The sequence below is a fragment of the Gigantopelta aegis genome, chromosome 14 (assembly GCF_016097555.1).
Source record: "Gigantopelta aegis isolate Gae_Host chromosome 14, Gae_host_genome, whole genome shotgun sequence".
Taxonomy (NCBI): Eukaryota; Metazoa; Mollusca; class Gastropoda; order Neomphalida; family Peltospiridae; genus Gigantopelta; species Gigantopelta aegis.
This window is the reverse complement of record NC_054712.1, coordinates 53778488-53802627: the sequence shown is the minus strand read 5'-3', so window position 1 is coordinate 53802627 and position 24140 is coordinate 53778488. Positions and strand designations below refer to the sequence as shown.

At 35.8% G+C, this 24140-nt stretch overlaps 1 protein-coding gene across 1 annotated transcript in view; it reads right to left on the bottom strand.

Moving 5' to 3' along the window:
- LOC121389337 overlaps positions 1 to 23786 on the bottom strand; it is a 46264-nt gene extending 22478 nt beyond the window's left edge. Inside the window, exons 1-10 of the mRNA XM_041520933.1 lie at positions 23674 to 23786; positions 21860 to 21969; positions 17552 to 17582; positions 16961 to 17010; positions 15880 to 16392; positions 13515 to 14486; positions 12991 to 13058; positions 8970 to 9169; positions 7815 to 7940; positions 2783 to 2929 (exon numbers count right to left, since the gene is read on the bottom strand). Of these exons, the coding sequence (XP_041376867.1) occupies positions 2783 to 2929; positions 7815 to 7940; positions 8970 to 9169; positions 12991 to 13058; positions 13515 to 14486; positions 15880 to 16392; positions 16961 to 17010; positions 17552 to 17582; positions 21860 to 21943 (2191 nt within the window). The 5' untranslated portion in view covers positions 21944 to 21969; positions 23674 to 23786. The remainder of the gene's footprint in view (positions 1 to 2782; positions 2930 to 7814; positions 7941 to 8969; positions 9170 to 12990; positions 13059 to 13514; positions 14487 to 15879; positions 16393 to 16960; positions 17011 to 17551; positions 17583 to 21859; positions 21970 to 23673) is intronic.
- Positions 23787 to 24140: the final 354 nt, after the last annotated feature.

The window sequence follows — 24140 nt, the reverse complement described above, 5'->3', positions numbered from 1 at the left end:
CATCAGATATCAGAGCTAACAGGGGCTGGACACTGGGAGGTTGTTATATAAAGAAACCATTCAACAAACCTGGTATTTTACCATCAGGTATCAGAGCTAACAGGGGCTGGATACTGGGAGGCTGTTATATAAAGAAACCATTCAACAAACCTGGTCTTTTACCATCAGATGTGTCAACAGGGGTTGGATACTGGGAGGTTGTTATATAAAGAAACCATTCAACAAACCTGGTATTTTACCATCAGATATCAGAGCTAACAGGGGCTGGGTACTGGGAGGCTGTTATATAAAGAAACCATTCAACAAACCTGGTATCTTACCATCAGGTATCAGAGCTAACAGGGGCTGGATACTGGGAGGCTGTTATATAAAGAAACCATTCAACAAACCTGGTATTTTACCATCAGATGTGTCAACAATAGTTGGATACTGGGAGGTTGTTATATAAAGAAACCATTCAACAAACCTGGTATTTTACCATCAGATATCAGAGCTAACAGGGGCTGGACACTGGGAGGCTGTTATATAAAGAAACCATTCAACAAACCTGGTATTTTACCATCAGATATCAGAGCTAACAGGGGCTGGGTACTGGGAGGCTGTTATATAAAGAAACCATTCAACAAACCTGGTATTTTACCATCAGATATCAGAGCTAACAGGGGCTGGGTACTGGGAGGCTGTTATATAAAGAAACCATTCAACAAACCTGGTATTTTACCATCAGATATCAGAGCTAACAGGGGCTGGGTACTGGGAGGCTGTTATATAAAGAAACCATTCAACAAACCTGGTATTTTACCATCAGATATCAGAGCTAACAGGGGCTGGACACTGGGAGGTTGTTATATAAAGAAACCATTCAACAAACCTGGTATTTTACCATCAGATATCAGAGCTAACAGGGGCTGGGTACTGGGAGGCTGTTATATAAAGAAACCATTCAACAAACCTGGTATTTTACCATCAGATATCAGAGCTAACAGGGGCTGGGTACTGGGAGGCTGTTATATAAAGAAACCATTCAACAAACCTGGTATTTTACCATCAGATATCAGACCTAACAGGGGCTGGGTACTGGGAGGTTGTTATATAAAGAAACCATTCAACAAACCTGGTATTTTACCATCAGATATCAGAGCTAACAGGGGCTGGGTACTGGGAGGTTGTTATATAAAGAAACCATTCAACAAACCTGGTATTTTACCATCAGATATCAGAGCTAACAGGGGCTGGACACTGGGAGGTTGTTATATAAAGAAACCATTCAACAAACCTGGTATTTTACCATCAGATATCAGACCTAACAGGGGCTGGGTACTGGGAGGTTGTTATATAAAGAAACCATTCAACAAACCTGGTATTTTACCATCAGATATCAGAGCTAACAGGGGCTGGGTACTGGGAGGCTGTTATATAAAGAAACCATTCAACAAACCTGGTATTTTACCATCAGATATCAGAGCTAACAGGGGCTGGGTACTGGGAGGCTGTTATATAAAGAAACCATTCAACAAACCTGGTATTTTACCATCAGATATCAGAGCTAACAGGGGCTGGACACTGGGAGGTTGTTATATAAAGAAACCATTCAACAAACCTGGTATTTTACCATCAGATATCAGAGCTAACAGGGGCTGGGTACTGGGAGGTTGTTATATAAAGAAACCATTCAACAAACCTGGTATTTTACCATCAGATATCAGAGTCAACAGGGGCTGGGTACTGGGATTGTTATATAAAGAAACCATTCAACAAACCTGGTATTTTACCATCAGATATCAGAGCTAACAGTGGCTGGACACTGGGAGGCTGTTATATAAAGAAACCATTCAACAAACCTGGTATTTTACCATCAGATATCAGAGTCAACAGGGGCTGGGTACTGGGAGGTTGTTATATAAAGAAACCATTCAACAAACCTGGTATTTTACCATCAGATATCAGAGCTAACAGGGGCTGGGTACTGGGAGGTTGTTATATAAAGAAACCATTCAACAAACCTGGTATTTTACCATCAGATATCAGAGCTAACAGGGGCTGGGTACTGGGAGGCTGTTATATAAAGAAACCATTCAACAAACCTGGTATTTTACCATCAGATATCAGACCTAACAGGGGCTGGGTACTGGGAGGTTGTTATATAAAGAAACCATTCAACAAACCTGGTATTTTACCATCAGATATCAGAGCTAACAGGGGCTGGGTACTGGGAGGTTGTTATATAAAGAAACCATTCAACAAACCTGGTATTTTACCATCAGATATCAGAGCTAACAGGGGCTGGGTACTGGGAGGTTGTTATATAAAGAAACCATTCAACAACTAACAGGGGCTGGACACTGGGAGGTTGTTATATAAAGAAACCATTCAACAAACCTGGTATTTTACCATCAGATATCAGAGCTAACAGGGGCTGGACACTGGGAGGTTGTTATATAAAGAAACCATTCAACAAACCTGGTATTTTACCATCAGATATCAGAGCTAACAGGGGCTGGGTACTGGGAGGTTGTTATATAAAGAAACCATTCAACAAACCTGGTATTTTACCATCAGATATCAGAGTCAACAGGGGCTGGGTACTGGGATTGTTATATAAAGAAACCATTCAACAAACCTGGTATTTTACCATCAGATATCAGAGCTAACAGGGGCTGGACACTGGGAGGCTGTTATATAAAGAAACCATTCAACAAACCTGGTATTTTACCATCAGATATCAGAGTCAACAGGGGCTGGGTACTGGGAGGTTGTTATATAAAGAAACCATTCAACAAACCTGGTATTTTACCATCAGGTGTCAGAGTCAACAGGGGCTGGACACTGGATCGTGGTATAACAACTTCGCGGTGAGATCGAACTATCGACATTTCTACTTGAATCATCTCATCCTGGTCAGTCTCCATCACAGAGTCAAGTTGGCCATCTTGGAAAATAAAAAATAAAAAAATAAATTTCCATTACATTCTATACAATTTAACGTCATCCCATTGGTCCAGCCATAGCAACATGAGTTTATTCATCACAATATAAAGTCAGGGAATGTCATATCTGATGACGTCACTTTGTATTGGTCCAGCCGTAGCAACATGAGTTTATTCATCACAATATAAAGTCAGGGAACGTCATATCTGATGACGTCACTTTGTATTGGTCCAGCCGTAGAAACATGAGTTTATTCATCACAATATAAAGTCAGGGGTCATATCACGTCACTGTCCAGCGTAGAAACATGAGTTTATTCATCACAATATAAAGTCAGGGAACGTCATATCTGATGACGTCACTTTGTATTGGTCCAGCCGTAGCAACATGAGTTTATTCATCACAATATAAAGTCAGGGAACGTCATATCTGATGACGTCACTTTGTATTGGTCCAGCCGTAGCAACATGAGTTTATTAATTACAATATAAAGTCAGTGTCACGGGGATCCTATAATACCCGTAACTGAATGAAACACAATTGTCCAAATATCTCTCCTAACTGTATATCTATTAGATCTCTCTGTAACAGGCAGTTATACCCGCTTGTGGCTCGTCTAGGTATGATTAGAGATAAGATCTTATATAAAGTATATATAATATAGCACGTTTAGTTCACTAGAAAACACAACAAAAACACAATACACTTTGGAATCTGTATTAATCTATGCTGACAAATGTACTGCCGCAGTAGTTACCGTATTTGACCGGAAATAAGCCCATGTCTTTGAATAAGCCCACCTGTTTTGATACAGGCATTCGTAAATAAGCCCACCCCCAACTTCGTCACCTTATAAATAACATGAAATTGCAAGTTTGCTCAAAGTTCATTTAAAAGGTCATACCTCCTGCAGATAATTAAACACAAATGTAACACAATATTTTACCACCAGTGAGATTTAGCAGTCTAACAATAACAGTGTGTAACATTGATTTCATGCCTGCAGTATTTCTCTGAAGTATCCAAGGCAAGTATGAACTAAAAACCAGTGTCTATTTTTACCACCACACTGGGTCCGCAGTTAATGCTAATTAAGCAAATACCGTATTCTGATTGGCTAAGAACAATGACCTTAGATTGACAATTCTTTGCAGTGTAAGCTAGCTGCCCGTGTCAGAAACGTGTGTATAGGCTATTGAGTTTGTTGTTAATTGCTGTTGTTTTAAGTCTTCTCAGCATTAATTTTGGATGTACAAAAACACACTACATTGTAACATAGAAGGTGTGTTTCTGGAGATCTGTAAAAATTAATAATTATGCTCAACAAAATGTACATGCCGCAGTAGTTAATTAACAACAACAAATAATAACAACCCAGAACTGATCACTTAGTTAGTTAATCTATAGGTGTCTAGTTTACACAATATGCTAATCACTTCACCGTGACACAACACCCACACGTGTGATAATTGAGAAACGCTTCCAGGAGAACTTAATTAATAAAGGAATTACAACTCCATTCCTAACTGGTTAATTTTTAATTAACCCTTAACTACTCATTCAGTAACCTTGTAACACAGAATTGTGGTACCTATCACAATAAAGACAATAACCTACAGTTTACCTAGGTCCTCTAGGATGACTGGTTAAGCTTTTTATAATTATTTAGGACAGTGAGCCTACAGATTACTGTGTCAGATGACCGGCAGCATCGTCTAAATAATATTGGTATAATACAGTATTAAAATATTTAAATTCACATCAATCACATCAAGGTTATACACAGAGCAGAAATAAAAATTATTTACCAGTCCGGACGGACAGCGATCCCTGGAAGCCTTACTATGTTTCTCCCCGATATATCTAAAATCCTAGCTATTTATTCAAAACTCCGAATATCGCCTGGGGGTACAAGGCGGTACCTCACGTATCATGTGGATTTTCCACAGCCACCATATTTTTCTCTGATCGTCAGACTGGCTGTCGCCATTCCGCGAGCAATCCCCTGGTCAAAACAGCACTAGCGGAGTTATTACGTAACTATTGGCCACATGGCCTCCACACCTGCGCTAGGTGTGTATTAGAAAAGCTCGACGACCGTCGCGCAAAGGTATCACGTAACAAGTTGCCCACCTGGGCTAAGTGCATTGGAACTGCACACGGCCTCTAAGACAATTAATATCGCCACAGGCGAAAAGAAATTAAGAGCATGTACCGTCACAGTCAGGGAACGTCATATCTGATGACGTCACTTTGCATTGGTCCTGCCGTAGCAACATGAGTTTATTCATCACAATATAAAATCAGGGAATGTCATATCTGATGACGTCACTTTGTATTGGTCCTGCCGTAGCAACATGAATTTATTCATCACAATATAAAGTCAGGGAACGTCATATCTGATGACGTCACTTTGTATTGGTCCAGCCGTAGCAACATGAGTTTATTCATCACAATATAAAGTCAGGGAACGTCATATCTGATGACGTCACTTTGTATTGGTCCAGCCGTAGCAACATGAGTTTATTCATCACAATATAAAGTCAGGGAACGTCATATCTGATGACGTCACTTGGTATTGGTCCAGCCGTAGCAACATGAGTTTATTAATCACAATATAAAGTCAGGGAATGTCATATCTGATGACGTCACTTCGTATTGGTCCAGCCGTAGCAACATGAGTTTATTCATCACAATATAAAGTCAGGGAACGTCATATCTGATGACGTCACTTTGTATTGGTCCAGCCGTAGCAACATGAGTTTATTCATCACAATATAAAGTCAGGGAACGTCATATCTGATGACGTCACTTTGTATTGGTACTTTGTCTTATAAGACAATCCTCAAATGTAATCACAATGGAAAATGTTAAAAAACTATATAAAGATACACTGCATAGTATATCAAAGGCCGTGGTATGTGTTATCCTGTCTACAGGACGGTGCATATAAAAGATCCCTTGCTGCTAAATGAAAAGAGTAGCCCATAAAGTGGCGACAGCGGGTTTCCTCCCTCAATATCTTTGTGGTCCTTAACCATATGTCCGACACCATATAATCATAAATAAAATGTGTTGAGTGCATCAGTAAATAAAACATTTCCTTCCTTCTTTGTTGAAATAATAATGTCTGGTTTTGAGAGGTTCTGATTTGTACTGATATTTACAAAGTTTACAGAGGGTCTGGTTTTGAGAGGTTCTGATTTGTTCTGATATTTACAAAGTTTACAGAGGGTCTTTTCAGGGGTTTCACTGCATATATATTTGTGATCGGCTGACGTTTTCTTTAACTATCACACATCCAACAACTAAAACATATTTCTAGCAAGCGTCAACTAGTAATATACAGAACCTGTTTTGAGCTTCTATAAACAGGACAGCTAAGCATAAACTGGATGCACAAAAATTAATAGTTTAAACAAGAAACAGGCATGGAATTTTTTGATTTTTTTTAAAGATATGTCTGGAATGTGTAAAATCATGTACTACAGACTGCATCTCATAATCCTTTGACCCAAACACTGGATTCGCAAAGCAAAGTATCATGCTAAAATTGCAACTTTAATAAATTTTCATCAGTATTTTAAAACCCTTTAAATTAATTAACCAAGGAATTCTACTGGCCAATACTCTAACATATGAAAGATGGGGAACCAAAATCAAACATCACTTAAATCTGAATTTTTAAATATTGAAACACTGTACAAAAATAGCAATTTTAAGCCTATTTCGTGTCAACAAGAACTGTTAATATCTTTGGTTAAAGGGTACTTACACTACAGCTCAACAAAACTTTTAGTTTCATGGAAATCAAAATTTTCAAATGCTCAAAAACTGGTTATAGTTACATGTATACCTTAAAGGGACATTCCCAAGTTTGCTGCATTGTTAGATGTTTCCGACTAATAAAATATTTCTACGATTAAACTTTCATATTAAATATATTTTCTTGTTTAGAATATCAGTGTCTGTATATTCAATGTGTTTCTGGTCATCTTCTGTCTTAAAATAATTTTGTACGTACGAACAAAAAAAAAAAGGAAATAAAATGAAATTTAACCTAGTTACAAATATTAGAACGATCAGAAACACGTTTAATATACAGCCACTAATATTTTATGCAGAAAAATATATTTGATATGTCATCAGAAAGTCTCTGTTAATCGATAACATCATAAAGATTGCAGCAAACTCAGGAATGTTCCTTTAACTGGGGTCAAATTTTACGCTATTCTGCTATTCTGCAAATAGTAAATTTCGAAACAATTCTTCCAATATTCCGTCATGAAAGTGAAAATAAAGCAAGGATTACCGAAAATCGCCTGCGATTATTCCGCTTACGCTTTTTCTTTAGCTACATTTTTCTGCAGAACAAATCCTCGCGCTACTAAGACCTTTTTCGTGCACTTACCAGTACAAAATATACGTCTTTTTGATCAAGACTAATGTTTGGAGTGAGTTCGTTTGTAATTCCAGCTAGTACGCAGTTAATGCATAGACTGGTATATAAACAATTGTTCGTTATGCAATGTTGTACAGGGTGATGTAGCACAGTCAAGAAAACTAGTGGTACATTAATAATTGAAGGGATAGTACATTTTTAGATGGAATAGTGTTTTTTTAAATTCAATATTCCTTTGGGATGGTGGTAAAAAAATTAAATTTCAACCCCTGTTTAAGGATGGGAAACCTTACATTAAGTTCAATCTCAGATAAGCAGTTTTTAAGTCACTTAAGTTATTACAATTAAGACACATGGACTCCCACCACCATTACAATTTCTTTCATTTCAAAATTTCAAAGACTTATGCGAAAGAAAGGTTTTAAAAAGAAGAAGGTAGTATTAGAGAAAATAGTATAGATAAAAAAGACAGTATCTATGTCACCTTTGTTGGATTCTGAAATAACTGTAGCAGGATTTCCACGACTCATACCAGCTGCCTCTAGAATTGACGGAAAATCATTTTCTTCAACTCGCTCACTGTTTTTCATCTGTTTTCCTCCCTTTTTATCTAAAAAAATATATATCAAGGTTGAACAATCATTAAAAAATATATATTTTTATTTTAAAAATAAATATTTGTTTTCTTCATTAATTCATTAAGACACAAAATGTCAAATAGTCCTGCAGGATTTAAGCTATTAGAAAAGAATAAACAGGATGAAAAATCCAGAAAACTTTACAAGGTATTCAAAAGTAAAGAGTGTTACAGTTTTTAGGTAGCCCAAAATGCTGGAGGCTTTTTTATCTCTGAATATACAGTGAAACCTGTCTAAACTGGACCCTGAACAAACTGGAATTCTATCAAAACCATGGTCCCCAATTTTCTAAATTCTAAAATGCAACCCTCTAACACTGGATCCTGTCTAAATGAGATAAATATTAAGTCCCAGGCATGATCCGGTTTATACATGGTTTCACTGTATTTGTTCACCAATACTTTTTATATGGACCTTCTCCAACAGGACAGAACCTACCACACCCTTTGGTTTACTGGTTGGGATGTAAAAATAAAAGGTTCAACAAGGGTGATTAATCCTACACCCCAGCTCAGGGGAAAGAAGGAATTTGCTGTCAATTAACCAGAACAGAAAGCAGAGGACTCACTAGAAGATTTTAGACATTTCATTGGCTGTTGGGATGTTCGGACCAGTCTATTATAATGGAGGGGGGGGGGGGGGGATGCCACTGGTGAGAGGTCAGGTTAAGTTGAAAAGAAAGTTAGTAAATATATTTTAGAATAAATCTGGCAAATGAAATGTAACAAGGGTGGATCAAAGAGTTTTTTAGGAAGAGGGTAAAACTAGGAAAAAAAACCCTGACTTGTCAGACTGTTTAATATTCAGTAAATTTAACAAATTCGCAGCAGCTTGAAAAAGAATACACATATCCACGAAACCTACTCCACAAAATGATTTTCAACATTTGAACATAATTATTTTTCTCAGGTTGGAATTTCTACTATTACAGTAAACATATCTGAAAGATTATATAGAAGAATATAATTTAAAAAACAAATAATAAAAAAACCACATTTTACCTGGACAGTCCCTCGACCAATGACCTTCCTTGTTACATATAAAACACTTGTCACCATAGCTCTTGCTACGAGCTTTCATTTTGTCTTTCCATTGCTTCCTCTTGTACTGGGGTCCAGACAAGTGGCGGCCATCTTTTCTGATGTACCTTTTAACTTTCATGTTAAGGCGGACAAAATTATCAGCTGATGCTGCTTTTTTTCTGCAATATTAAATATTACAAAAAATATATCATAGTTTTATGAGTAATATTTGTGAAATAATTTTTAAAAAACACAATAATTTGATTTCTGAAGATGTCTTGCCTTGACCAACAGGTTACAGTGGTAAATGTTGACACTATATTGTGCATATATTTTGTTACCACACAAGTAGGTTTGGTGGGGTTTTTTGTTTGAGTTGTTTCCAATGATTTTCTGTAAATAGTTTTAATTAATAAAAGTCATTCATATCAAAGAGTTATTCTTACATGTTCATAAGTATAATAAAACATCTTTATTTGTCTCCATGTATAATCATTTATTTTTATTGTTGGCCCTATATTTGGGTGTGGTCAGCCATTTTGTGTGGATTATCATACAAAACAAATCTCAATTTATTATGGGTTTGTCAGTAATAATACCTGTCGAAGTTACAGCACCATTGATTTATTATTAACACTGAGTTTGAAGTTCTATTTAGTCAGAACCATAGCAATAATGTTTTGTTTTTATCTCTTAATATTTGCATCTCTACACACGGCTATTCCACAAACATAAAAGTAGTCATATTCAATAATAAGCCTGCATTAAGTGTTCCTCACCCCAAAATGTATAGTCTCCAATCAAAATGGCTAACTCTTGTAAGAATGTAAGTCGGAGATAATCTGGACTCAAATGAAGTCATGATCAAGAATAATATGCCATTATTGTTTGAGGGGGGGGGAGGGGGGGGATTAGGAACTTTTAACATAGGTATTTTATCAAATATTTTCCCAGTGCTTAGGTGAAATCAAACTAAGGAATAACACTTGCTACGAGTTATTGAGGACACAAAGCATATAGTAAAGTAGTTTTAGATTGTGTTCATCAGTCACCTGTTTATTATGGAATTACTCTTTAACATGTAAGTCAATATGTTCCATATTAGGTGATTTGGAAGAATAGTAAGGTGGTCTCGGTTGCTTAATACAGGTCAATTTGTGCTCTGTTAGAAGATATAGGCAAAGACTGATGTGGTCTCCTAAGACAAGTTGCTGTTAAATGCAGGTTAGTTTGTTTTACACTAGATATGAGTAACAAGTAAGGCTGACTCTTTAAGACAGATGGATACATGAGCAGGTTTGACTCTACATACATACTATATATTAGGGTCATTCCATGGTATTTGGTCCATGGGTGTGGAAATTTCAAAATGATCTGTTAAACTAAGTTTTTATTTTAGCCTAAAGTTAACACCCTTAAGCACATACAAATGTACTTTTATTGCCAATTTACTTTTGTTTTAATGGTTTTAATGATGGTTTTATTTGAAAAAATATTTTTTGTAAGCCAGGACGTGACATTTGTTTTTTTAGTAATATTTCATAACTGTTATGTCAAATTTAAAAATTAGATATCAGGACATCATATCTAAAATATACTGCATATGAAAATACTACTTTCTCTTCTTTCATATCATAATTAATATCTTAAATTATTTTTCAAAATATTTAATGTCACGTCCTGGCTGATTTGACATATAAAAAAGTTAGTTTTATTTAAAAACTATTTTTCAGAAATAAAAATCCCTTTTATTTCTCCTTCTTCTCAGTGTTCCAAGTAACAGGTATAATGATGTCTGGTTGTATTAAATGATTAAAATAACCACCTCAAACTTTGAGCCAGGACGTGACATTGAGCCAGGACGTGACATTCAAGATGGCATGTTAAATTGAGTAAAGATTAAAAATGTATTAAATCTCTCTCTATATAGAAAAATTGCACTAGATAATGCACATGTACCTAAAATAAATTACTTTTATTTTCAATATTTTTGCTCTCACCATCAAAAATCGGAAATGGAGAAACTGGATGTTCGGGGGAGCATGTTCGAATATTTAACATGGATTCATGTAGATACAAAAATACTATTATCAATTAATTCTATGCTTCTATGTTTTGACCAAACAATGAATTATTGATAATCCACCAATTTAAAGAATATTGTATTTATACCAAATGTTCCATATTGTGAAATCCAAAATGGTGTACACGTAAAATAAATATTGTGTCAAAGAATTGTTCAAATACAATGTGCTGCTAAAATCTAAAACTTATTCCTTGGCAGATACAGGTATTCAAACATGAATTAGAATATAAAAACCAACATTTCTCCAGTGAAGGATGTAATTGATAAAGATACATGTTGATCATAAAACTTGGGTTGGGGGAATTCAAATCAATTACAAGTGTCATTGAGATTTTTGCTATTGTCAACCATCAACAGTTATATTAATATGAATGATAATGATGAACAGAAAGAAGAAACTGTCCAAAAACTATAATTTCTGTACTGATTAGGGTTCATATTTTGAATTCCAATTAAATCAGATGATCATAAAAATACCAACAAAAGGCAAAATATAATAATATATTAATTCTAAAATATATGGTAAATTGCAAAAAAATTTCTACAGAATTAAATGTCTGGCCTACCATAAACTTATTCAGTATCATTGATAGTGCATAGATCTATCTCAATGCATGTTAAAAATGTTTTTAAAACATTAGAACAAAATTAAACTTCAAAAAATTAAATTAAAATTTTAAAATAATAAAGTTGAAAAACAAATTTTGTTGTGCATTGAGGTGAACATTCATAAATAGAACTATAAGTGAAGCTGTACTGATGCAGGACCTGTCATTTATGAGAAATGTAGCTACATTTGTACAATCAATGTTGAGCTAAATGCAAAAGTTGATGCTGCAGCCAACGAAAAAGTTATACCTATACTTCATCTTTTAAGTTTGTACATGTATTGTAAAGGTAAGACAAAAACCACCAGACTTAGCAACATCAGGATAAACAGTGTTGTTGACAGTATGGTCACTGGTTATAAAAGTATATATGAATATTGTATGAGAAAGTTTTTTTGCACAATGACAGTTCAATTAATTTGGATTTTATGCACTTATTTTGATGATGAAAACACTTAAAACAAGTAAATATCATTGATTTCATAAACTAACACTGTTTCATTAGTAGTATTTTATATACATATCATTTATTAGTTGTATAAATGAACTGGACAAAAAGTCACGTCCTGGCTCGTACTGAAATTTTAAAAAGTAAATGTTACATCATAAAGAATATTTGTTTACTAAATTGCTATACGGCATTTAGAAATAGACTGGATATTGTGTTGAACAGTGTATTTCAATAAGCAAACATTCTATCAGGAGAGCAAAGTTTTGGAATTTAGTGCAGTGTTAAAAAAGTGATGTCCATTTTCGTCACATCCTGGCACATTTTACTTTTCACTTTATAAGTAATTTCTTTTTTACAAAAACAAAATTAGGCCTGACATGCTTGTACTACTATATGTAATGAGTCTATAAATGATAAAACTGCATTTCAATTTTAAAAGGATTTTTAGTGAAGGAGATCATAAGAGTCAGAATGTCACGTCCTGGCTTAAATAATTACCATGGAATGGCCCATTAACGTTCTTTATAATTAACCAAAATTCCATTACTTTTCATCACTTTTTACGGTATTTTCCTTCGACTTTAAGGTATTTTCCATGACCGTTCAAAGGATTTTCAGCAATTTTGCTGCGATCATTGGCATAATCTAATAACATTACTATGTTTTGATGCAAATTAATTATCTTTTCTTGATATAATAATTATCAACTATTTTTCAATTTACATGACTTTCCATAACCCAATTAAAAATCCTATGACTTTCCTGGCCTTGTAAAATGACATTTTCAAATTCCATAACTTTTTAGGATTTTTATGACCCGTATGAACTCTGTACTATATATTTTTGAAAACTGACCTTGGAGCAGCAGACAGAGGTCGTGATTTTTTACTAACAGCCACAGGTTCAGATCCAACATAATCATTCTGGAAAATATAGATGAAAACATTTTGACTGATAAAAAAAACAGATGAAAACATTTTGACTAGAAAATACTAATGAAAACATTTTGACTGGAAAATACAGAAGAAAACATAATACTAAAACATTTTGTCTGATAAAATTCTGATGAAAACATTTTGACTGATAAAATACAGATAAAAACATTTTGTCTGATAAAATTCTAACGAAAACATTTCGACTGAAATATACAGAAGAAAACATAATACTGAAAAATACAGATAAAAACATTTGGACTAATAAAATACTGATGAAAACATTTTGACTAGAAAATACCACCTAAACATTTTTTTTTAAATTGATGAAAATTATTGCTCATGGAAAATAAAAAGGGGATAATACAGAAGAAAATATTTTTCTGAAAAAATACTGATTACTAATCTAAGAAAAGCAAGTACTTTAACCAGTAAGCCTCTACCCACATTGACACTTGCAGCTTCGGTTTCTTCTGGATTTTGCTTCAACTTTTTATTAGCTGAATCAGCTGTGCCAGTCAATTTCCGTTTCCTAGCCGATGGTTTTCTTTTTACAAGCACTTCATCTTCCTCTGAATCACATTTTCCAATATTTGAAGCATCAAATACAGCATCACCTCTTTCAGAAACATCATCACTAACTTGCTTTTTTCCAGTTTTATTATTTATACCTGTTTCATTTATATCAACACCAGTACCGCTTTCTTGACCACTAGTTTTGTTCTTGTTTAAATTCTCAGTAGAGCAATATGAAGTCGCAGATTTCTTTTCACTTCGATTCCTTTGTCTTGTTGGTTTTTCAGAACTTTTTAACATATTTGGCGATTTTTTCAAACATTTCTTTTTCAGTCCACTAACTGTAGATTCAGTATAATCAGTCAATTTGTGATCATTAGCTGGGTCCTCTTGAATACTTAATTTCTGACTTTCTTCTCGTATCTGGTCTTCAAGCTCTAAGTTTTGATCAAATGAATCCAGTTCTTCAATCGACTGAACTGGCTTCTTATTAAAGTTGAAGTGTGGCTTTTTACCCAGCTGGAAATGTTTAGGAATAACAACATCATCATTTACAGATTTATCCTTGTCCTCAAAATTCTGGCTGACCTTTTTATTATATACTGAAGATATTTTCAATGACGATTTACAGCTAAATCTCGGTTTGCTGTTATCATCCGTGGTCATAGCACATCCTGAATTTTTTAACAAGCCAGTTTTTTCATTTTCTAGAAGTTCCTTAGAAATATGTAAAGAATGTTTTGATTGGTTCACTTCTGTCTTGTCATGGTCACTAATAGTGGTTTTGATTGGATCACTGCTGGTAGAGAGAGTACCAAAATTCACATTATTTTCACTCCTCAAGCATCCAGTTTCCACTTTAGGTTTTGACCTGTTTCTTCTTCTGCTTCCAAACACTTTGTTCTGAAAGATAAAAAAAAGATACATAAAATACTGAAAGAGATTAGAACTAAGCCACTATTTCTTAAATGTATTTCAGTACATAAGAATGTTCAGAATATTTTTGAGATATGTCCTTATAAAAAAAAGGAAGGAAGGAAATGTTTTATTTAACGACGCAGTCAACACATTTTATTTGCGGTTATATGGTGTCAGACATATAGAGGGGAAACCTGCTGTCGCCACTTCATGGGCTAGTCTTTTCAATAAGCAGCAAGGTATCTTTTATATGCACCATCCCAGACAGGACAGTACATACCACAGCCTTTGTTACACCAGTTGTGGAGCACTAGCTGGAACAAGAAAAAGTCCAATGGGTTCACCAACGGGGATCGATCCCAGACTGACCGCACATCAAGTGAATGCTTTACCACTGGGCTACGTCCCACCCCGTCGTTATAAAAAGACTGAAATATGTACACTAAAACACTAGTAAAACACTAAAATGGTATATACATGTACAGCACAGCCATCATCTTCATTTACAACATAGTCATGATCCCCATGTACACTAAAACACTACTGTTGCTAAAATGGTATCTACATGTACAGCACAGCCATCAACTTCATTTACAACATAGTCATGATCCCCATGTACATTAAAAAACTACTGTTGCTAAAATGGTATCTACATGTACAGCACAGCCATCATCTTCATTTACAACATAGTCATGATCCCCATGTACACTAAAACACTACTGTTGCTAAAATGGTATCTACATGTACAGCACAGCCATCATCTTCATTTACAACATAGTCATGATCCCCATGTACACTAAAACACTACTGTTGCTAAAATGGTATCTACATGTACAGCACAGCCATCATCTTCATTTACAACATAGTCACGATCCCCATGTACACTAAAACACTACTGTTGCTAAAATGGTATCTACATGTACAGCACAGCCATCATCTTCATTTACAACATAGTCATGATCCCCATGTACACTAAAACACTACTGTTGCTAAAATGGTATCTACATGTACAGCACAGCCATCATCTTCATTTACAACATAGTCATGATCCCCATGTACACTAAAGTCATGGACCAGCAGGTACTCATGAATCAGTTAAAAAAAACACCTAATGATTGACTGGTCATAAAATTATAACCATGAAATGTATGCGGGCAGAACACTATAGTAGCAGGCATAGATGCAGAATTATAATTCCCATGATTATAATTTTTGGGGGAAAGTGGACCTTCAATTTTTAATTTTGTTTAATGAATATAATTATGTTTAAAAACCTTTTTTTCAATGAAAAGAGCAATGCAAACAGGCCAGAAAAGTTATAGCAATCAGATCTTTTCACAGATGTTCTAATGCTGTATCTGAATTTTTATCAACTTACTCTGTCAGGCATGGAAAGTTTCTGCTCATTTTTAAACAACTTTTGTCCCAGTTTGTCCAGTAGACTTGAAGATTTGACTTCTTTTTTTTCTTTACTCTTTTCTCCATGACTCTCAGACACAGACAAGTCTTTGTTGAGCGCTGGACCCCAAATGTCCTCAGGTGTCAAAATATGTGAACTGCTTCCATCAGTCTCATCAACACCCATTCCAGTGGACGTTTCTGAGGGTGCTGGTGATAACTTGCTGGATCTGGATGAAACTGGTTCATTGCAGACGTTTGATGATGGTGACTTGCTGGATCGGGATGAAACTGGTTCACTGCAAATATCTGAGGATAGCAATGACTTGTTGGAACTGGATGAAACCAGTTTGTTGCAGCTACCTGTTGGTGGTGACTTGATGGATGTGGAAGAATCTGGTTGGTTACAGGTTTTTTCATCATCACTCTTAGTGTCTGTTTCACACTTATTTAAATCAGACAATGATGAATTGCTTTCAGTCTTATCTTGTACCTTAAAAAAAAGAAAAAATATATACAGTAAAACATGTCTAAATCGGACACTGATCTAACTGGAATCCTGTCAAAACCCACCAAGTTTCATGGCCCTGAATTTTCTAAATTCTAACACATGACCCTCCAAACACCGGATCCTGTCTAAATCAGATAAATATTAGGTCCCCAGCGTTATCCAGTTTATATATTTTTCACTGTATATGAAAAAATATTTGTTTAAAATGAAAACAGATAGCTTTAATGCATAACCAATATTTTAACACAAGCATTTATGAATGGATTGAGACACTGCTTATATAAGTTATAGTAAAAAATATTAAACCAGCACAAAACATACATCAGCTATTTGGTATCAAACTATGGCAAATGGTACAGGAATTAAGTATGAATAAATATTCCAAAAACCAATATAGACTAGACTTTTTGGAGTTCATTGACAAAACTCATCACAGACTGAGCTAACAGCTTCTTTAATTTATTTATAATATGAATACAAGTTGGTGAAAACTGTCATAATACAATTTCATTTTATGACAATATGGAAAAACATTTTAAATGCCACTTACATGTACCTCGTTTTTTTGGCGCTTCAATTTGCTGTACTGTTCATAGATTTCTAAAAAATATACAGAAAATGCTGCCAACAAACAGATGAGATAAATTGGGGGAACAAATAATTTCATGTTATGAAATGTCTTGCCTACTATAATTTTACATGACAGCATCCATTGATGTCCATCTCAATGGACGTTAAAAAAATTAACATTTTCAAAAATCTTTTTCTTGTTTTTTTTTAATTTCATTTTCATTGTGATAAACATCCATAGGTTCTATAAACTATAAATCAAATTTCATTGATATAGGACATATAATTTGTGAGAAATGGAACTAAACATGAAACAATAACCATGTGCTAATTGTTAAAGTTGACACCATTATAAAAGGAAGACTTATATTTTGCTTTTTCTATTCATAAAGAAGAGACCAAAATAAATAAATCCTAATAATAAGGAAAGACAGACACACTCGAGTTTCCCATGGGGTTAATAGAACACACAAAGTTCAGATAGCACAGCATGGATTGTTAGAACCTAACACTAAATGCTATATTTTCAGCGAGTATAATCAAGTATGGGCATTAAAAACAACTATATTACCTTTGATATTGCCAGACGCATCAATGTCAGTCTGCAAAAATAAACAAGATGACAAGTTACATACATATAGTGTTATGCAGAAACTATAAAGTATAATGACATAATTAAACTTCAATATGTGAAAAAAAGAACATTCAAGCCCTCCCCTTTCTAAAGTAGTATCTGCATTGTAAATATGGTTTAAAGGTAGGATATGCTTTATTAAAAAATATACAAAATGTAAATGGATGATAACACATATTCACACATTTGAATCCAGATTAATATTACAGGTACCGGTGCAAGTACACACACAGAGTCACATTAGATTAAATATAAATTACATATCACAAATCCAATTGTCATTTTCAGATTTCATTAGCTATGATTGGAAATATACTTACACTGAATATATATATATTCTTTTAAAATCATGTAAAAAACATATTAAATTTTAAGAAATAAGTGAAGGAGCCAGTTATAATATTATGGTCAAACGAATTTGTGATCAGATCTGCTAGAACACAAATTCCAGATTACAGTGTAGCAGTGTGATCAGATCTGCTAGAACACAAATTCCAGATTACAGTGTAGCAGTGTGATCAGATCTGCTAGAACACAAATTAGAGTGTACAGTGTGATCAATTCCAGATGACAGTGTAGCAGTGTGATCAGATCTGCTAGAACACAAATTCCAGATTACAGTGTAGCAGTGTGATCAGATCTGCTAGAACACAAATTCCAGATTACAGTGTAGCAGTGTGATCAGATCTGCTAGAACACAAATTCCAGATTACAGTGTAGCAGTGTGATCAGATCTGCTAGAACACAAATTCCAGATTACAGTGTAGCAGTGTGATCAGATCTGCTAGAACACAAATTCCAGATTACAGTGTAGCAGTGTGATCAGATCTGCTAGAACACAAATTTGCTAGAACACAAACAGATTACAGCAGTGTGATCAGATCTGCTAGAACACAAATTCCAGATTACAGTGTAGCAGTGTGATCAGATCTGCTAGAACACAAATTCCAGATTACAGTGTAGCAGTGTGATCAGATCTGCTAGAACACAAATTCCAGATTACAGTGTAGTAGTGTGATCAGATCTGCTAGAACACAAATTCCAGATTACAGTGTAGCAGTGTGATCAGTGTGATCAGATCAGTGTGCTAGATCTGCTAGAACACAAATTCCAGATTACAGTGTAGCAGTGTGATCAGATCTGCTAGAACACAAATTCCAGATTACAGTGTAGCAGTGTGATCAGATCTGCTAGAACACAAATTCCAGATTTACTTTGCATTTTATTCAGTGATGTTGAAATAACAATAAACTGGTTTCTTCTTCCCCACCTCAAATAAATGATAATAGCAAATGACCACTACAGACTGGATTTATTTTCTTGTAACAAAAAATCATTACAGACTGAACTCCTGACAACAGTCTTAAAGGAATGCTAAAGCAAGGCTTTTGGCCTGGTATGCATATTCAACGATACATAATGCACATTATTGCTTAATATCAACAAGTATAATTGTATAGTTAATTAATAAAACGGTTAAATGTGGCGGCTATTATATATAACGGGCGCAGCCATTTTGTACCATCCCAGTGAATACGCCCTCTGGCGAGCTGGTGGTTACGTAATACCTAACGTGTCACGTCAGGAATTAGTCTTCGAACTGAAGAAACAAAACATACCTGATTTTTGCGGATGCATCACAATGTTCTGTAATAATATCTATCCCAGTAACACAGCAACGTGTATATGTGGTTTATTTTTCAATACAAAATAAACCACCATTGTCAAAGTGTTGAAATAACTATTATATTTTGTACCCACGTACTGAAATAATAGTCGCAGTGTTTTCTTGCTTAATTGGTCTTTTCTTTCCGTGGCCTGTTCCTGTGGTTCTTGATTGGCAGGTGTATATTTAGACGGTCCCTAGACACTGTGTCTAGACACACTAAAAAGACGTGCCTCTTTTATTAAGATCACAGGGTATTGTCTGATAACCTCAAATCGTAATGGACTTTACCAGCTTTATTACTGGAAGTAATTCTGTAAAACCCTCGATTAAGTAGACTTTCCCATCTAAAATCACAAAACTGACCAATTACGTAGTCCCAGAGAAAAGAAAATTATCACTTGGGTATCGTGAGTAGTTGTTTTTGCTCGAACGTATCCTACCAATAGGCCTAATAATATGCATTTTTTTCTTTGGATTTTTAAAAGAAAAAAATACTATAACTCCATTTCGTTATATTGATGCAAACTGAAATATATTTAGTTAAATAGTTTATTATACTATCAAGTCATTTATGTTGTTTTACAAGTCAGGTTGATGAAAGCGAAGTGCCGTGTCGTAAATTAGAGCATTTGTTTACACTGCATAATAGAGAAGTTGGACCTGAGCTGACATCACTTCGCCCCAAGCTATACCACCGGATGTCACAAAAACGAAACAAAATGGCTGCCCCCAGTTAGCAGGAATAATCACGGTTTTTTATTAATTCTAAAATTACGCGTTTTTCATTTGTTAAAGTGTCAGTATCTGTTGGTGGTCCGGGTATGCATCTTTCCAACACTCTTGTTGGAGTTTAGTCTACCTTTAATACTTTTAATTTTAATGAATTTTTAGTCAGCAGATGAACTTTTTATATTTGTTTTAGATATTAGAAATATATTACATGTAACTATAGTGTACTTAGCAAAGTACAAAAAAACTGTAAAAATCATTTCTTGTTTTAACCGAGCAGATTTTAACCGCTCATCTTGGATTCAGAAAAACATAAGATATACTCTTCAAAAGAAGAAACGCAAAACCACATTGTCGTAACATTTGGAGAATTGATTTAATTATTGAATGGTGAGTCCGATAATTACCAAATGTTGCAGGATTGTTCACAATTCACTCTAGTCCATTGTGAGTAAGTGATAGGACACACCACCAAGGTCACAGTCATCTGGAGTCAATACCGGGTGTGGCCTCCACGTGTGTTGACAACTGCCTGGCACCGCCTGCCCATTGAAGCAACCAGAGTACGGATGACGTCCCGGGGGATGGTGGCCCACTCGGCCTGCAAGGCTGCTGCCAGCTCGGGCAGGGTCTGGGGCTGTGGTTGTCGCTGTCGGAGGCGTCGGTCCAACTCGTCCCATAGATGCTCAATTGGGATCAAATCCGGTGATATCGATGGCCAAGGAAGGACATTAATGTTGTTGTTCTGTAGGAAAGCCGTTGTGAGACGTGCTGTGTGAGGCCTGGCGTTGTCATGTTGGAACACTGCGTTGGCGTTGGCCATAACTGGAACGATGTGTGGCCGGAGGATCTGGTCAATGTAGCCCTGTGCATTCAGGTTGCCCTGCACGTGGACCAGGTCAGTTCTGCCAGTGTGTGAGATGGCTGCCCACACCATGACACTACCCCCGCCGAATCTGTCCACTTCCTGCACGCAGTTTGCCGCATAACGTTCACCACGACGCCTATACACGCGACATCTTCCATCATGACGTCGGAGCAGAAATCGGGACTCGTCACTGAACCACACCTGTCTCCATCGCAGTTGAGGCCATTGTCGATGAATCTGGCACCACTGCAGTCGGAGTCGACGGTGTTGTGGTGTTAAGATGACACCTCGAACTGGACGTCTGGCACGAATTCCTACCTCACGTAGGCGGTTCCGTACGGTCTGGTCGGATATCCTGCGCAAACCTGGTATTGCTGCGGCTGTGGAGGTGGCAGTAGTCAATCGTTCCCGAAGGTGGCGTACCCGGATGTAGCGGTCCTGCCCGGGGGTAGTGACCCGTGGTCGACCGGATCTAGGGAGGTCACGTGTTGATCCATGTTGCTGGTAACGGTCCCACAGTCTGGAGATGGTGCTTGGGGACACATGGAATGCCCTGGCAACGGCCGTTCTGGATTCGCCTGCGTCTAGTCGGCCGATGGCATTGTTTCTCTGCGGTTCACTGAGACGTGGCATGTCCTGGATTGTCAACTGTCGGCCAGATACAGAGGCCAGGCAAGCGAACACCCTGCACTTTTATACTGTCGGTGTTCATGTTGCACGTGCAGACAACGCACGTGCAGTGGTGACATGGTTTGCACGTGGCTGCGTTTTTGCGAATATTCACATTTTGGAACTTTATTTTACAGTAGCTGCGTTTTATCGAATGTAACCGTGGGAATGTGTTTGGGACATGCAATGACCTTATATTCACAAAGCACGAACCGGTAGGAAACATAAAATCGGAGTTATAACCCATTTGTACCCTTTTGCGTTTCTTTTTTTGAAGAGTATATATATAAAGAAATGTAAATATCATAACCTTATTTGGTTTCCTTGAATGTTCTAAAAAGAAAGATGCTTCCCATTTCTTCAACTGCTTCTTTAAGTCGACGATTCCAGACATTCCGCCAAAAGTTCAAAACATCAGATCTACAAAGATAATTTTTAAAATGCATGAATTTGTTACTAGTAGCATACTTCCTAGACAGCTCGCTTGATGCGCGGTTGGTCTGGGATCAATCCCATCGGTGGTCCCATTGGGCTATTTCTCGTTCCAGCCAGTGCACCACGACTGGTGTATCAAAGGAAATGGTATGTACTACCCTGTCTGTGGGATGGTGTATATAAAAGATCCCTTGCTGCTAATCGAAAAGAGTAGCCTATGAAGTGGCAACAACAGGTTTCCTCTCTCTCTATCTGTGTGGTCCTTAACCATAAGTCTGACGCCATATAACAGTAAATAAAATGTGTTGAGTGCTTCGTTAAATAAAACATTTCTCTTCTTTTTTTTTTCCTTCCTAGACAGCAACATAGCAAGTATTGACGAATACCAATAATTACAGTGAATCTACAGTGAATGTACTATTGACTTGCTGGATGAAGCAACCCATCTGGGAACAAAAATCAGAAATAACATTTAGATAGTAGGATGTGTTTAACCATTATCTTGCCACATTCTTCTTGCAAGATTTAAAGAATTTTCACCTATTGTACATTTTTAATAATACATGTATTGTTAACATCTGTTGACATTTTAACATGAAATAACACACATAAATACCATGATGATTCACCTACATAACTGAAAAAATGAAATGAATATAATAAAAAACAATTAAATGAAAATTTTAATGAAAAATTAAATAAAAACAATTAAATTAAAACAATGCTAATTAATGTAATAGTGATGTATACGTAAACATTAGCGGGTTAACATTAAACTTTGGAACGTGAAACATTGAAAATTAAATAATTAAATGGTGTGTTTTTTTAAAAGATGAAATTAAAACAAACAAACATTGCCTAGGAAGTGATCACATCTCCTGTTGTGCTAAATGCCCTCTCAAAAACAAAATAAAAGGATTTGTGAACATTTCAGTATTAAGAAAATCATGGAAAATTATTTTATTTGATTTCTCGCTCCAGCCAGTGCACCACAACTGGTACATCAAAGGCTATCATGTCTATGGGATGGTGCATATAAAAGATCTCTTGCTGCTAACTAAAAAGAGTGGCGACAGTGGGTTGCCTCCCTCAATATCTGTGTGGTTCTTCGCCATATACCTATAAATAAAATGTGTTGAGTGTGTCATTAAACACTTAAAACAGACCATTTCCTTCCTTCCTTCTTGTTGTTCCGTTATTCTGACCAAAGTAACCAAATACTGTCAAAATATTTTGATGGAATTTACCTGTAACCTAATCACGTTTACGGTGTTATATTTTGAAGAAAAATTTTTTTATAACGAGTTGTGGATTACATTTGACTGTCAGTGTCATGAGAAAGTGGGTTTCACTCATTATTTATATTTTATTTAAAAATAAATATATTGCCAACATTTATTGCAGTTATACCTGTTAACAAAAACAGGTTAATAAGCAAGGTTCTTGATACATATACATTACTCAATTAAATTTGGTAGGACTTTCCTTTGGCACTGTCACAGTCAATGCTTTTGGAAACACCTGCCCAACAAACCACGTGTATTTGTTGACATTTACAAGCTATATTTATCACAAAATGACAGTCGCATCGAGGCTACATTCGCAGGCATGTTGTTTTGGGGGTTTTTGTAACCAAATTCAAAGTACTCAAGTAATAAATACGCAGTAAAAATTTTACATATATTTTACCCATTCTATATACGCTTTGTCTTGTTGTGTTTTTAAAGAGTTTGAAAGCAAAGGCATCCAAATACAAACTCGTAAACAACCTCCATTCTAAAGATCCGGTAGTCTTGTTCCCGCCATTTCAGTACCTTTAGCCAATCAGCATCTTCATATTTTCTTTTTAGGCTACGCAAGAGTACAACTATACTATACGACAAAAGATATTTACATTCGGCGTCATTCGAGGGCTGGGGTTGTGATTCAACGCCCCATCCCTTCCCGTCTCCGCACGATTGCCGGCAAACTGCAGCTTGGTCTTATTTAGTACCAGCATTTTCCTCTTTAACAATATATTACAATAATGAACCATTCTTGAAATGTATTAATGTTCAATGTTTTCCCAATTATTTATTAAACGCCAAAAAACCGACACTTTTAATTAATTTGTATGAAGCTAACACCACAATATTAAACTACTGTGGTTTTGTTGG